Source organism: Primulina eburnea, chromosome 1 (genome assembly GCF_022965805.1).
Source record: "Primulina eburnea isolate SZY01 chromosome 1, ASM2296580v1, whole genome shotgun sequence".
NCBI classification, from domain to species: domain Eukaryota; kingdom Viridiplantae; phylum Streptophyta; class Magnoliopsida; order Lamiales; family Gesneriaceae; genus Primulina; species Primulina eburnea.
Genome location: NC_133101.1, coordinates 1,679,943 through 1,694,975, shown reverse-complemented (window position 1 = coordinate 1,694,975; position 15,033 = coordinate 1,679,943). Strand labels below are relative to the sequence as shown.

At 33.0% G+C, this 15,033-nt stretch overlaps 2 protein-coding genes across 2 annotated transcripts; both read left to right on the top strand.

Moving 5' to 3' along the window:
• The first annotated feature begins 1,488 nt into the window (after positions 1–1,488).
• On the top strand, positions 1,489–4,511 carry LOC140810125 (cytochrome c oxidase subunit 6a, mitochondrial-like). Its single transcript, XM_073167950.1, has 4 exons — positions 1,489–1,676; positions 2,514–2,620; positions 2,780–2,822; positions 4,243–4,511. The coding sequence occupies exons 1-4, from the start codon at positions 1,556–1,558 to the stop codon at positions 4,275–4,277; spliced, it is 306 nt and encodes a 101-aa protein (XP_073024051.1). The 5' UTR covers positions 1,489–1,555; the 3' UTR covers positions 4,278–4,511.
• Positions 4,512–6,881: 2,370 nt separating this feature from the next.
• On the top strand, positions 6,882–8,549 carry LOC140841939 (cysteine desulfurase, mitochondrial-like). The gene has a single exon (XM_073209721.1). The coding sequence runs from the start codon at positions 6,957–6,959 to the stop codon at positions 8,316–8,318; it is 1,362 nt and encodes a 453-aa protein (XP_073065822.1). The 5' UTR covers positions 6,882–6,956; the 3' UTR covers positions 8,319–8,549.
• Positions 8,550–15,033: the final 6,484 nt, after the last annotated feature.

Genomic DNA, 15,033 nt, shown 5'->3' with positions numbered 1-15,033 from the left:
CGACACCAAAATGCTTTTAATCGATTCATATTATCCAAAATCCTTTCATAATTGAAACAAATATTTTGAATAATCACATTAAACCAAACCCATCTTCGGACTTCGGATAACTGGGTTAAGATTACTCGGGCCAACCAACTGTAGTGGGCCAATGTATGGCGTTGGATTATGGACCAAGATCGGCCCATTATCACCAGCTGTAAGCCTGTAAAAATCGTTGGATTGGGGCTCACAAAAATTCAAATCATAATTGGAGAAAGATACGCCTAAATACAAGGTTTTAAAAAAAAACGTGAAATGTGATTAAATTTCGAGACCACATTTCAATTTTACAACTTTAAATAGATTTACTATTAGATTAAATGTTAAAAAATGTTTTTAGTTTTTATTAAAATTTTAATTATCGCATACCAATAAATGACTAAATAATACACAAGTATATAATAAATTTCAGAGTAATCCCAAATATTCAAAATTTTAGATATATAAATCTCAAAATTGAAGGGAAGAGTTTTGATGGGATAATGACCCCTGAGTTTTTTTGTCTTGAGGAGAATCATATTTTTTTTAGAGTTTTTAGTTGATGGAAATTGAAAATGTTTTATTTTTAAATAAGTTAATTTAAATTTTGAAAAAAATACATGATTAATCACGATTAATCACATTTAATGCAGTCAACATAAATATAACTTTTTTTCCTCTGAATTATAACATTTTCATCACATTTTGCTTTTAATCCACGTTTAATCATGTTTTTTAGAAGATTGTTAAATACCCGTGATAATGCTTAGAATATGAATGATACATTATAATGGAATAAAGTACGAGTATAATCACTTTGGAATGAAATAAAAATATAAATGAAGTAGTAACTTTATTCCATTTCGACGATTGATATAAAAAAAAAAAAATTTAATGAAATTATATTTAATAATCAAATCATTTTAACTAAAAAATAAAATAATAGCTGCTCAAAAAAAAAAAAAAATAATAATAATAATAAAATTATTATTATTATTATTATTATTATTATTATTATTATTATTATTATTATTATTAAATAATAAATAATAATTATTGATGTTTATTAATTACTAATGAAATTATTGTTATTTAGTGTAATTAATAATCATCATCATCATGAAAATATAGGTTTAATTAGATTAGTTAAATTAAACTACTTTTGTAAAAATATAAAAGAATGACTAACGAAAATAGTCCCACTTGATTTCGATACACAAGTTTTTGCTATATAAAATAGGTTCGAAATTTTTGTTTGTAACATACGTATAATCACACACACGCATATAAATATATATATATGTTTATATATACGTATGGCATATTATATTAACATTAAGAATGAAATAAACTCATATAAAATATGTTCTGATAATTTTATAATTTAAACAATGAATAATAAATGTTGAAATAAATAATTTCTCATAGCCAAAAAAATGACTAATTTATTCCAAAATTAGATAATCGTTCTGTTAGGGGCTGACGAAATTTCAGAAGAGCTAAATTCAGCCGAAAACCGCTAGTAGAAACAGAAATGGCGACCGCACTAGTGAGATCTGGTCTCCGCTCCGCCTTCCGCGGCCGCGCACCTGCCCCACGCGCCTCCCCCGTTCCGAAAAAGTCTTTTTCCTCGTCTTCCCACCACGATGAAGCTGGTAATTAGAGAATTGTGTGTATATTAAAATTTGTATTACTGGTCTGACGTCCATGTTCGACTACTGTCTCATTGTACTAGAAATGAGTCTTTCCAATGTTCTTATGTTCGAACCACACATCCTAGGAAATTTCTAAAGTCATCCTCGAATCTAATACGAACTTTGGAGCTTTTATATCTTCTTTTGGAGACCTCATTATATAAGATATCCAAAGTTAACCGAATTCTGGGTGACCATTGATAATTGTTAATTGTCCCACATCGGTGGGATAAATAACCTTTGAGTGACATATATTGGCTTGGACAATCCTCCCTTCTTGAGCTAGCTTTTGGGGCTTTTGGGGTTGAGGATAGGTCCAAGTTTCAATCTTTAACATGGTATCAGAGCCCGAGTTTCACCGTTATGTGTTGGACGCCACCCGTTCTGCTCATAATTGGATCATTTGTAAATTCCACGCCCCAGAGCTAGCTTTTGGGATTGAGATTGAGTTAGGTCCAAGTTCTAATCTTAACAATAATAGTTTCCTAAGATATGTATGATTGAGTATATAAACACGTTGGAATGACAATCGTCCAACCTGACACGTTACACCTGGAATGAACAGTTTTTGGAAAAATTGTTGGGAGATCTAATAAAGGTTAATCTATCCATGCTTATTGGCTTTTTCGTTCGCGTATGTATTAGGTTTCTCGATTACAATTTGTATCCGGTATTGTTTATATATGTTCAGATGTGGGGCTACTCGTGAAATTGATTTAAATGCGAGGATACGATGGAAAATATCTGAACAATTTTCTGTTTGCAGTGATTTTATTTTATTGTTTTGGAATTATACAGCTGAGGCTTCAAAGTGGGAGAAGATAACTTACGCAGGAATAGCAACATGCACCATTCTCGCCATCTATAACCTTTCCAAGGGTCATCATCACTTTGATGAGCCCCTGGTAAGCACTTTTTCCCTTGATGAAAACGTAGAAATTTTTGTTTTTTGTATTGAAGATTGCGTATAATCGATATTTTGATGAAGAACTTACCGGCATTAAATTTTAATGCCGCGGAACTTCTTTCAGTGTTTCTGATGTGATTTTAACTTTGCGGTGCAGTCATACCCATACTTGCACATTCGTAACAAGGAGTTTCCCTGGGGTCAGTTTCTTTCAATATTACTATCTTTGTTCTTATTTTTATTGGTTTGGAAGTTTCTAATTTTCTATGTTACTTTTTGGTGTTCCAACTAGCTGTATGTATTTCATCTATGAGCAAGTAATGTTATGAACATTACCGATGTGAAAAAACTCCAACCAAAATTGAATTTTGTAGTGCTGCGCTGTAGTAATTATGATTTGGAAAAGACTGCCAGTTTTTCGTCAATGTTGTTGTTACAATTGAGTTTTAAGGAGCATCTCTTTCATGATCTAAAAATGTTAGTAGAATTAACTTTTTTTTCCTATTTTTCGATCTCGCAGCAACTGGTCTAAATGGCTTCTTAGTCTTCTGATCTATCACATTTTTTCGTTCAAATGGTATTTTGTGGAATAAGTTGCTTACTTCTTTCTGATGTTAACTTTTTTAATGTTTAAAGATAAACAATCTCGCTGCCGTTGTTACTACACTGGAAATTTCGGAAGTTACTGCACTCATTTTTTCTGTGATTTCACTGATTTTCCAACCACTCAAATTCTAAACAACAATAAGCAACTTCATCAAAATCTCTAGCTTAAGTATTCGTGTGATTGCCGAATGTTTCTTATGAGGATATTATCAATATTTTGCTACTTTTTTTTTGCTAAAGCATTTAAACGTGAATTCAACTCCTTGCTTTTTTGTTCGCATACTGTACACCTTTCCTTGGTAGTCTTGTTTTTCTTCACTATCTATATAGTTGTGTTGAATGAGAAATAATGTCAACAACATAGCTGTGGAAAATAAAGAGGAAGTGAATTTGTGGAAAATACTACTCATACCTATTGGAAGAAGCAGATTACCTGTGGTATAGGATGATTGTTAACTCATTGAAAAGATTAATAATGTTACAAGTGTTATGAAACAAGCATCTGCATTGCACCCTTTTGGACTAAGTTAGCATACTTTCCATCCAACAGGACCGATGCAATTTTGAGTTTTTTTTTTTTTGCATGGTCCATATAAACTAGGTAGCCATATTATGGGATAATTGAGGTAGAATCTTGTAGTCTATTTATTGAAGCTAATCAATTACAAAGGATGCATGCCTTTCCTAAATACAGTCATCACTAACTGTATCAAGTTATCTTTAAATGATCCTATCACAATTATAGTATCAACGCGATCAGTTTGAAAAGCATGTCTAGTTTAGTGGATTCTTGAATCACGACTACAAATTTTCAATCAATACTTATCACTATCCTTTCAACATAATAGAATTTCAGTACGTGGTTCGTGCTTACAATACTTGAATATGAGCATTAGATTAAATTTTAATTAACATCTACGCTATAAAATAAATTAAGTCTTTTTTACGTTGTACCCTGAAACTGCTGAACAACCACCGTTCACGTTTTTTTCAACATACATTTTGTGAATGCAGGTCCAGATGGCCTTTTTGAGGTGAAGGAGCATTGATTGCTCTATGTCGATTGAACGCAAATTCGAGGAATAATGAATGGTTTAGTGCATTTATATAATGTATGTAAACTTGTGATGTCCAAACGGAACTGGTATTCGAAAATTATGGCGAAGGTCTCTGAAACTAGAAGTTCTACTCTTCTGGAATTCAGTGAGATTGTTCTTTTTCTTGGTTTCTTTTGTACTACTTTTCCTTATTCAGACAGCGAAATAAAATCCATTTCAACTTGCAACTTATTTTTCCTTGCTCCCAACCATTCAAACAAATAATAAGTCTTGAGCACAAGATCGGGTAATGAGATGCTAATCACTTGATCAACAAAGTTTAATTGCTAATTTCCCAAAATTTGGGACGATTTATGACATAGTAATAATCTATACGAAATAATTAGATCATGATTACCAAATATGGTAATCTATAGATCATGATTACCAAATATGGTAATCTATTTCATCGCTCTCCATATCTCCAGCGTCACCCTTATGTTCTCCTTTCATTTCCTCCTGTTTTGTGCCCCCCTCGTACCATCCACAGATTTTGCTAGTTTCCTTGCCTGCAGTATCTTCAGTCGTATTACCATCATTATCAGACGCGGATCTGTATCTCCATTTGTCCTCGGATGAAGATTTTTCCTTCCCAAGTTCAAGATCTCATTCCCACCCTTTTATCTTATCCGAAACTTTCCTGTTCTCGCGATCAGACGCGTTCTTGCCATGGGAGTGCTGCACTGGGTAAAGCAACCAGATGCAGACTCCAATCAACAAACAAAGCTGCACAACATGCTTCACTTTAAACCCTTTAGTTCTCTGATTGCTATGAGCTAATTGCTGAAACATGATGAGTTGCCTTCATGGGTTGGAAACAGATTGGAGTTCTGTTGCGCTCCTAAAAGATTCAATTTCCTACTATTTTCTGTCGACAAAAGATGTTGGATTTGCAAGAAAAGTTGGTAGGAAAAGGGCAAGATAATTCAACTAATGCCCATGTACAGAAAAGATCCAAAGATTCAATCTCGAGAACGAGATAGTAAATTTTCCATATTTAATTTTTAAAAATATCTCATATCTGATAAATTTTATCAATTTAAATTTTTTGTGTAATAAAAAAAATAATTTTTTGCCATACTTATTTTAAATATTTTTATAACAGAATTAGACTATGTTTAGTAGCCATGATAAGAGAATGATATCTCACATTTGGTTCATTTTTTATTTAGTCTGCATGTACTTGATTATGATTGAAAGCCCTCAACATTTATGTTATTTGTGTGATTAAATAACACCTCAAAAGGTGTGATAATCTATAATTCTTGAATAGTGATAATGATAAGATTGTATATTGACCATAATATTTTTGAATTGTCTTCTTCAATATAATTGAAAATTAAAATTAGTGAAAATTAATAATTAATATAATATTTAAATTTTTATTATAATTTTTTTATAAATTAATTTCATATATTTTTATTATTTTTCATCATTTTAAAAAAAATAAATTGAATGCAACTCTATCTTAAATTAAATTTTTATAAATTTGTAATCTTGTTAATTAATTTTTTTATGAAAATAAATATTTATTAAATTTTAATTTATTTTATTTAATGATTATCGTAATATTTTCAAATATATTTCTAATAAATATACTTAAATTAATTTTAACAAATATGAATAATAATTATAAATATTTAATTATCTATTCAATTATTTTAAGTAATTTATAATTATTTTTAAAAAAACAATAATATTAGTTATTACTAAAATTTATTTAACAACAAAATTAATATTCAAAATATTATTACTATCTTAATTATTAATTAAAGCATATTTACAAATATATTTATAATAAATATATTTAAATTTATTTTAATAAATGTAAATTATAATTATAAATATTTAATTATCCATCCAATTATTTTAAGAATATATATTTAATTAATATTTAAGATATTTTGGTCATTACAATAATATTTACAAAATTAATTCATCATTTTAAAATCATATCAAACACAATGTTATTTATCCCACCATACTATAAATCTATATATCTCACTTTTTAATAATTCTAATTACTAATAATTTATTTATCTCATCACACATACGAAACAGAGCCTTAAAATTTACCTCATCAATAAGTGTAGACTTATAAAGATGGTACTATAATTATAATTTTTTATTCCCCAATTCATTGACGATAAAAAGTAGATATTCTATTTTGAGGCATGAAAGTGAATTTTACGATCATTTTGTACAGACGAGGCTTGTGTATTAAATAATTTCTTTAGGAACCCATTTTCGATTAGACTTGAACAATAGTTATCTAATTTTCCAATTTATCAAAACAACATTTTTAACGTTATATTTTTTTTATATATAAATTAGCGCAGTCATAATTGATAAACTAGGAAAGGATCTGTCCAATCCTTTATAATATATTATATAATATAAGCACTAAATAACCAACCTATTATCAGTTTAAGCTCTTAGCTTATATTTTTTAAAATATTTTACTCTGATATCTAAACTTTTACTAAAACTCTTTTGCTTTTTTTCAGATAAATCGAATAATTTTTCCCAAATAAATCTGAAGTACTGTATAACTATTTAAGTACAACCCTCAAAGCACTACTTTCAGAATTAGCTCGAACGATAACCACAGAACCCGCTTTCATCACCGCCATGGCATCGAAGCTTGTCGCCGCCGGCATCCGCCGCAGCATCCTTAATGGTACACCCTTAATCCGCCTTAATTTTTCCACCGCAGCCGCAGCTTCCGTTGAGCCGTTAGAGGAGGAGTCAAGCGGGATATCGATGAAAGGCGTAAAAATATCCGGGAGACCTCTCTATCTAGATATGCAGGCAACGTCTCCTGTGGACCCTAGAGTTCTGGATGCTATGCTACCATATTATCTTTCCCAATTCGGGAACCCTCACTCCCGCACCCACCTTTACGGGTGGGAATCGGAACGGGCTGTCGAGGCGGCCCGAGCCCAAGTTTCTGCCCTGATCAACGCCTCGCCAAAAGAAATAATCTTCACCTCCGGGGCCACTGAGTCTAACAATATCTCGATCAAGGGTGTTCTGCACTTTTACAAAGAGAAGAAGCGTCACGTTATCACGACCCAGACCGAACATAAATGTGTATTGGATTCCTGCCGTCATTTACAGCATGAGGGGTTTGAGGTTACTTATCTTCCAGTAAAGTCCGACGGGCTTGTAGATTTGGAAAAGCTCCGGGCTTCCATTCGGCCTGATACCGGCTTGGTTTCTGTAATGATGGTTAATAACGAAATTGGTGTTATTCAACCGATGGTGGAAATTGGGAAAATGTGCAAGGAGTTTAATGTTCCTCTGCATACTGATGCTGCACAGGCATTGGGGAAGATTCCCATTGATGTGGACAGGATGAATATTAGTCTAATGTCTTTGAGTGGTCATAAGATTTACGGGCCTAAGGGCATTGGGGCATTGTACATGAGAAGAAGGCCGAGAATTAGAGTGGAACCACAAATGAATGGGGGTGGACAAGAGAGGGGGATAAGGAGTGGAACTGTCCCTACACCTTTGGTTGTTGGGTTTGGTGCTGCGTGTGAGCTAGCAATGAAGGAAATGGAGTATGATGAGAAAAGGATAAGGGCGTTGCAGGAACGGTTATTGAATGGTATAAGGACGAAGTTAGAAGGGGTAGTTGTGAACGGAAGTGAGCAGAGCCGGTATGCGGGGAATTTGAACTTGTCCTTCGCTTTTGTGGAAGGTGAGAGCTTGTTGATGGGGCTGAAAGAGGTGGCTGTCTCGAGTGGCAGCGCTTGTACCAGTGCGAGTTTGGAACCGTCATATGTGTTGAGGGCATTGGGAGTTGATGAGGATATGGCGCATACCTCGATTAGATATGGAATCGGAAGGTTCACTACGGAGGCAGAAATTGATAGGGCGGTGGAGCTCACAGTAAAGCAGGTGGAGAAGTTGAGGGAAATGAGCCCTCTTTATGAAATGTACAAGGATGGGATTGACATCAAGAGTATCGAATGGTCACAGCACTAGGTGATCTGAAGTATATGGGTATTTTGTAATAGTGACTATAATTTGAGAGAAGCCCCTGGAGTTTGGAGTTGCAGGCTAGGTTTTATCATATATTACTCTGTACAGGCTTCTAAAATCAATACATAGTTGTTCTGTGTTTGAGTTTGGTGGTTGATTGGTACTTATTTGTATTTTGTATTAGTGAGCGGGATATAAAATCTGTTTCTAATAAATGGTGCATATTTATTTTTTTCACGACGCAAATGGTGTCTTTGAGGTTCTTATTGTGAGACTTGTTGCGTTCTTTGTTGCTTGATCAACTAGTTTACCGCTCGTCCTATAGTTTTATTTGATTGATTTTGCTTTGTAACAACCGAAGATAGTGTCTTTTGACAAATGTGATACCACATGTTCAAGCAAAACCAAATTTAACCTGTGCCAAACCAATTCAGTTATATCAGTAAGAATGCTTTATTTATCCTGGTGAATATAAAGGTTTCCTCCATGGCTCCATCTACATGTTACATGATTATGCTTTCATTATAGAATATCACCGAAGACACTTCGTTTATTAAAATTGTTTATTTAGGAAATTTCTTTATTTTTCTTCCGAGCTCTCTGCATGATTTCTGTGGCAAATTTACTCTCATCTTAACCACCCTGATTTAGAACGGATAAAAACTGTTCTGAGAATGCTTCACTGATGCATCCAAGCCAATGAAGTTCTTTGTGTTTACATATATTAGATGATGGATCCTGAAAGATGATTAGGCACATATTATTAGTTCCCTGCTCCTCTAGTAGTTATCAGTTGCGTTTGGTAGTTACTTTGTTTCTCATATCTTACTAGATGACAGGGAATATGTTCCCATTAAGGTTGTTGAAGGATAAAATCTATCTATTTCTTTTGTCCAGAGCCAAAGACGTTTCTAGACTCTTGGTTTCTTTTCGTTCAGTCATGCAAATACACAATCTGCCTATCTTTGAGAGTATGGTTATCTTGACCTGGTAGTCAAATCTATCATATATCGTTTTTTAGAAACCGGTCTTTTTCCACTTAAAATTGTAATATAAAGTTGAGATTTTCAAATCAGGATTTCTCAATAAAAATATCTTACTTTTCCTATCCATTTTCCAAGTTAAAGTCATCGTTTTCTTGGGAGTGTAAGGTACTAGATGTATTTTGTGTAACAACAAAATAAGTAAGAACGTATGAAACCGTAAATTTGTGTTTATTAAAATTAAGTGTTATGCGAAATGTTACAACATATCAGACAACATGCAGAGGAATATATGACTTTGTAACACAAATTAACTTTAAGTAAATACGATGAAATGAAATAAATTTTACACAAGTATTCGGTGCCTCGGGGCAAAAATAATCACTAGAAAACCAACGAATTTACACAAAAACTAACACTAGTGATTTTAATCAAAAATCAATCTCTTAAATACGTTGAGAAAATCAAACACTTCCTAAAACAAAAAACCACATTAAAACAGTATAAGAGGAAGTAAAACACGATGCCAAAACTAGAGCAACAAAAAACAAATCTTCAGCCAACTCCTTCACAGTTGTTGTCTGCAGACAGGGGCGGAGCCAGGATCTTGGTTCAGCGTAGGCAACCATATATTATAATTAATAAAGCAAAAAATAGAGCAATAATTAATCGACAGCTAAAAATAATGTGTCATAAAGTTTGAACACAAGTTACGCACAGCCAGTAGCATTGATAATTGATGGGAAAACGTCAGAAAAATGAGGAACAATGACGTGTACAAAATCCGAAATCAAAACAAAATATGATATAAAATATACGTTCGAAAAATATGCATTAATTCATTATCGATTGGAAAAAACATAAAATTATAAAACAATTGAATGATCGACAAACATTGAACGAAACAACGAGCCTAAAATTTGGTAACATTATGGATTTTTTTAGAGATTATGAAAGATTAAGCAGTAATTAAAATGAATTGGAATGATTGTTACTCAAAGTATATGAAGTTTGTGACTCGAGAAAAAAAACACATACAGAAGGCTATATAGAGTGTTAGATACTAATAACAAGTAAAAAAATTAAGTCTAAAATTTGGGTCTACAAATTATTAAAAGAAAATTAGATCAATATAGACAGCTAAACATATAATAATAGCATACACAAATTAAAAATTTAGACATATATATATATATATATATATATAAACATATAAAAAAAAATTTTGCCCAGTGTAGGCAGCAGCCCACACTGGGCATATGCTGGCTCCGCCCATGTCTGCAGATGTCTCCAACAATCACGGCAACACATGGATTCGGCACTTTTCGATCAGCAACAACCTTATAGATTGTTTTCTTTGAAGTTTATGGCGTGCAAAAGTGCGATAGTATGTATGTGCTTCTGCGTAAATTACCCCCTTATTTTTGACCTTGAAGTTTATCAACAAGGAAACCTAAACAATATGAAAATATATCATATTACAAAAATCATAGAATCAATATCACATTAACCATAATTAAATATTCAAGACCATCTCAACCAAAAAAAAACCTAATGTTGAAAATAAATTTAATATGAAAATTATATTTCTCTTCACGACATTGCTAGTTAGTGAGCATGCTTGTGCATTTCTATCTTGTTTATTTATTTGTCAAATACAAGGCTTCGCTAGTTTCAGCTTCCACGCGTTATCTCAGTCTCTACTAAGGGTGTAAATGAACCGAACACGTTCACGAACTTTTCGAGCCGGTTCGAATAATATTTGGTTCGAATTCGAGCCGAACTCGAACATGTTCGAATATTTTTCGAATCGAATTCAAGCTAAAATTATATTGTTCGATTGTTCGCGAACCTTAGCATTATATTTAAAAAATAAATATAATATTATGAAGTACATATATATATATATATATATATATTATTAAGTACATATATATATAATATAATATTATTCTTTTTTCTCACTCGATCTCTCTGTCTTGTGAACCTGCTATAAGAACGAATTTAGAAATGTCCCATGTAATCATGAAATGATGGTGGTGTAAAGGAGTGAGTCAACTGAACTGACTCACTCGGACCAAGTATGAATGAAAAGAATGGTTCAAGGGATTATACATCGATCTGGATCCTGTCCAAACCTCCCACAACCGTTGGATTCATCCTAGTTAAAAAGTCTATTACACGATGGGTGAAAATGTTTCCTTGGATTTGTGATTGTTTGAGTCCGGGGAATGACTCTTTTGTTTTTTTGAAACAGCTGATGGGCATCAAGAATCGTTCATCTTTTCTGCAAAACAAAAGAAATGGAGAAATTTGAAAAGGGTTCCACGAGAAAATAACACGGGTGATTCGATGCTATCTCGGGGCATCGTCTTAAAGATTAATCTAATGATATATGCATTTCACGGCTTGAAAAGTCGGACGTGACTCATTGAATAAATGAAATATCCCTGAAATTTTGTAACAAAGATAAGGGCTTCGGGAATCAGAATACCTTTTTCGCTATACTTTTGTTGTAATAAAAGCTTTGTCTTTGTTCTTGGGTCAATTTGACAATGAGATGTTTTACTACAGTCAAATAGTTCGTATGTGTATAGTTCGTTTGTATCAATCAATCCATCTTTGGTACAATACAATCGAAGAGGGGCCTAAGATTAGGTGATCCCTTTCCCCCTATATGTTTGTTCTTTAGGTGCTTAAGGGTTCTCACATCTTTTATCAAAAAACGGTGGAACAAAGGTTGTTCAAGCAAGTTAAAATGACGAATTCTTGTCCTGTTATTTTTAATAATTCTTTGTGGATGATAGCTTAATTTTTTTGGTGCGACTAGAGAAGACATTTTAAGTGGCCGTCGCTCCATTCAGAAATATAAGAAAACGTCAGGACAGGTGATTCATTTTGATCATTAGTCCTAGGACCTTCATTCAAACTACTGAAGATATTGCGGGGTATATTCTCGGTCTTGGTGATCAAGAGTCATGATGCTTTTTTTATTGTGCTATATATATCTAAGATCTTTAGGCAAGATGAGATTTGTTGGGCAATTTGGCATGAGATTTGCAAGATACAAAATCATTCTTTGGGGACAGAAGCATGGAATCTATGTAGATTGTGCTTATATGTTGTTGGAAAATGTCTGAAAATATAGATTGGTGTGTACTCCTATTGGTATTAATGTGTAACAAATATCGGATCGTTCGTGGATACCTCTGCCACATCAGTTCAGACTTGATGTTGATGCGAATTTTGATATTAAACGGAACAAATTTAGCGTTGGAGTAGTGGTGAGAGATGCTCAGGGTCGGTCCGTGGTGCGCAAGCTTGTTCTATTAGGCATCTGGGTTCCGTTTCAGGTGCGGGGCTCTGGTTCAAATCCATCTGGGTTGGACTTTTGTATGCGTCTTGGTCTATTCAATTTGTGCATTTTTTTCGGATTCCATTGACGTTGTTCGGGCGGTGCTTAATCCAGATGTCGAGCTTGGTCCAATTAGTGTATGCTAGTTTTATTTTTTTTTAAATAAGCTTCGTTTCTATTTTTTTTTTTAAAATATATTTGTAGCCATTACTTTTGCCTGTCTTGATAAAGCCTTTATTTAAGAGATTCTCTTTACTTTGGAATTTAGGATAATGGTAAGATCGAATTATTTTAGGACACTTTTTAAAAGTGTGGGCATGATTCCACACGTGACTGTGGCTTTTCCAACCCCCATTTGTGCCCGTATGTTTCAATTATTTAGTTAAATAAAACATAGGTCGTGGACATAACATTTTGGAACACGTATAAGGATTTTGTTTGTTTTCTCCAAATTGTTGTGGTTTAATTTGATTGAGTTTTAATATAAAAAAATGTCATCTGTTCCTACACAAAATTTTAGATGAGCAAACTTGCTCAATCGGTCATTCCTAGATGTATCGTTGTTATTATTATTATTATATCGCATGTAATTGTTTATGATGAAATAAAATTTTCGAATAGTAGAAAAGCCTGGAGAGGGAAATGGTCTATGAAATGTCCCATCACCTAATATTCACTCTCGGCAACAACAGGTCCAACAAGCTGGATTATTTCATCCTATCCCTGCAGGCAGTGCCTGCAGGGGTACATCCAAGGACCAGAATTTTTTCTGGCCCAATTTTATTTTTTTTAATTTTTTTTTTCCCCATGAGATAGAATATCAACCACTCATATGGGGTGTGGGCACTGCCCACACACCCATAATCGAACTAACCCAACAAGCTATCTCTCGGCAACATATTTTTACCTGTTTTGACAGAAAGGATGATCCATCTGTCCTACTTACTCTTCAGTCGATCTCAACAAAATAAATTTTATTCTCATAATTTCATGTCATATTTGATGCAAACACCGTTATACAATGATCAGTGGAGTTTAAATACTTTGTATAGTAATTATCATATTTATGCGTTATAGTTGTTAATTAATTTACCTGTATCTGAACGATTTAATGATTATCTAGTAAATGTTTTTTTTTTTTTTGGGAGAGAATTATGAATCTGAAAGGTAGCACAAAATAGTTGGTGAGATAGTCAGTGCAGCATTTAAATGCATTTCACTTTCCAATGCCAAACCATCCTTCCATAATTTGTATGTTTAGACAGCGTCGGGTTTCCTTGATTAGGTGAGTTTATTCTTTTTTAATATATCTAATCAGTCGTTTGTACTTTTTTTTGTGAATGATTACGTTATATTAGATAGGTTAAAATAATATCTATTCACCTCCTAGGATTATTTATCTCACTTTTAATCCATCCAATTTTTTCAATTTTACCATTCTTCTAAATCCAAACTCACCACCACTTCCTTCCAACGACCGTCCACCGCCAACCCCTGCCGCCGACTGCCGCTGCCGCTTCCGGCCGACCAACGCCGTCGGCCGACCTCGCCGCCGCCAACCGCCGACGCACAAATGGAAGGACAATTTTGTCAATTCATCACAAAAATATTAATTATCACATTCTTATCAATGATACCAAACATAAAATTATTTATCATTATATATTATATTTCTACTTCAATCATTTTTTTTATCATTTCTCTCTTAATCATTTCATTATTTTATCCTCTAAACCAAACGCAGCCTTAGGGTATTGTTTTAGTCCAATAAATCTACGCTACACGAAAGTAACATTCTTAATTTTTGTTAATGTATAAGATGTTCGTGTAAACATCACATTTTAAAACAAAAATAATATATCAGTTTTTTTTGTTTTTATTTTGCAATGAGATCGATGTTCAAGCGAACGAACATCTTATGCAAGCACACCGGGAATAAAATTTTCGGTATATCATAGACTCACTATATTTTGTGGAATCATTTTTTGAATTTTGTTAAATTTGTCCGTAAAATATTCACTCAATCATAAACTTGTCTTAAAAAAATTATTCTCTAAAGCAATGGACCAAGGCTAAGTAATGGCTACACACACGCATGTATATACATCTTCATCGTCTACTTGTACCTCCAGAGCTCATATCTCAAGGGGGGGTCCAATTTTTTTGTGTTATATGTATTAGTTTGATATTTTTTTCAATTTTATTCAAATAAATGAGAAGATAATATTATTTATTCTGCTAATATTTTATTACGTATTCGAGTCCGATATGAATTAATTACAAGTTGTCGGATCTGTCTCCATCTCCAAACCGGAAATCATCGAACTCTCACCGATTATTTAATTGGGTTCAAAATATCTCCTCGTACCATTTTTATTTA

What these genes read in the sequence shown, in the direction of transcription:
- LOC140810125 (XM_073167950.1), top strand. Translation starts at nt 1,556, where the DNA reads ATGGCGACCGCACTAGTGAGATCTGGTCTCCGCTCCGCCTTCCGCGGC. An exon ending in TTCCCACCACGATGAAGCTG is followed by an intron (nt 1,677 to 2,513) that starts GTAATTAGAGAA and finishes GGAATTATACAG; the next exon opens with CTGAGGCTTCAAAGTGGGAG. An exon ending in ATCACTTTGATGAGCCCCTG is followed by an intron (nt 2,621 to 2,779) that starts GTAAGCACTTTT and finishes TTTGCGGTGCAG; the next exon opens with TCATACCCATACTTGCACAT.
- LOC140841939 (XM_073209721.1), top strand. Translation starts at nt 6,957, where the DNA reads ATGGCATCGAAGCTTGTCGCCGCCGGCATCCGCCGCAGCATCCTTAAT.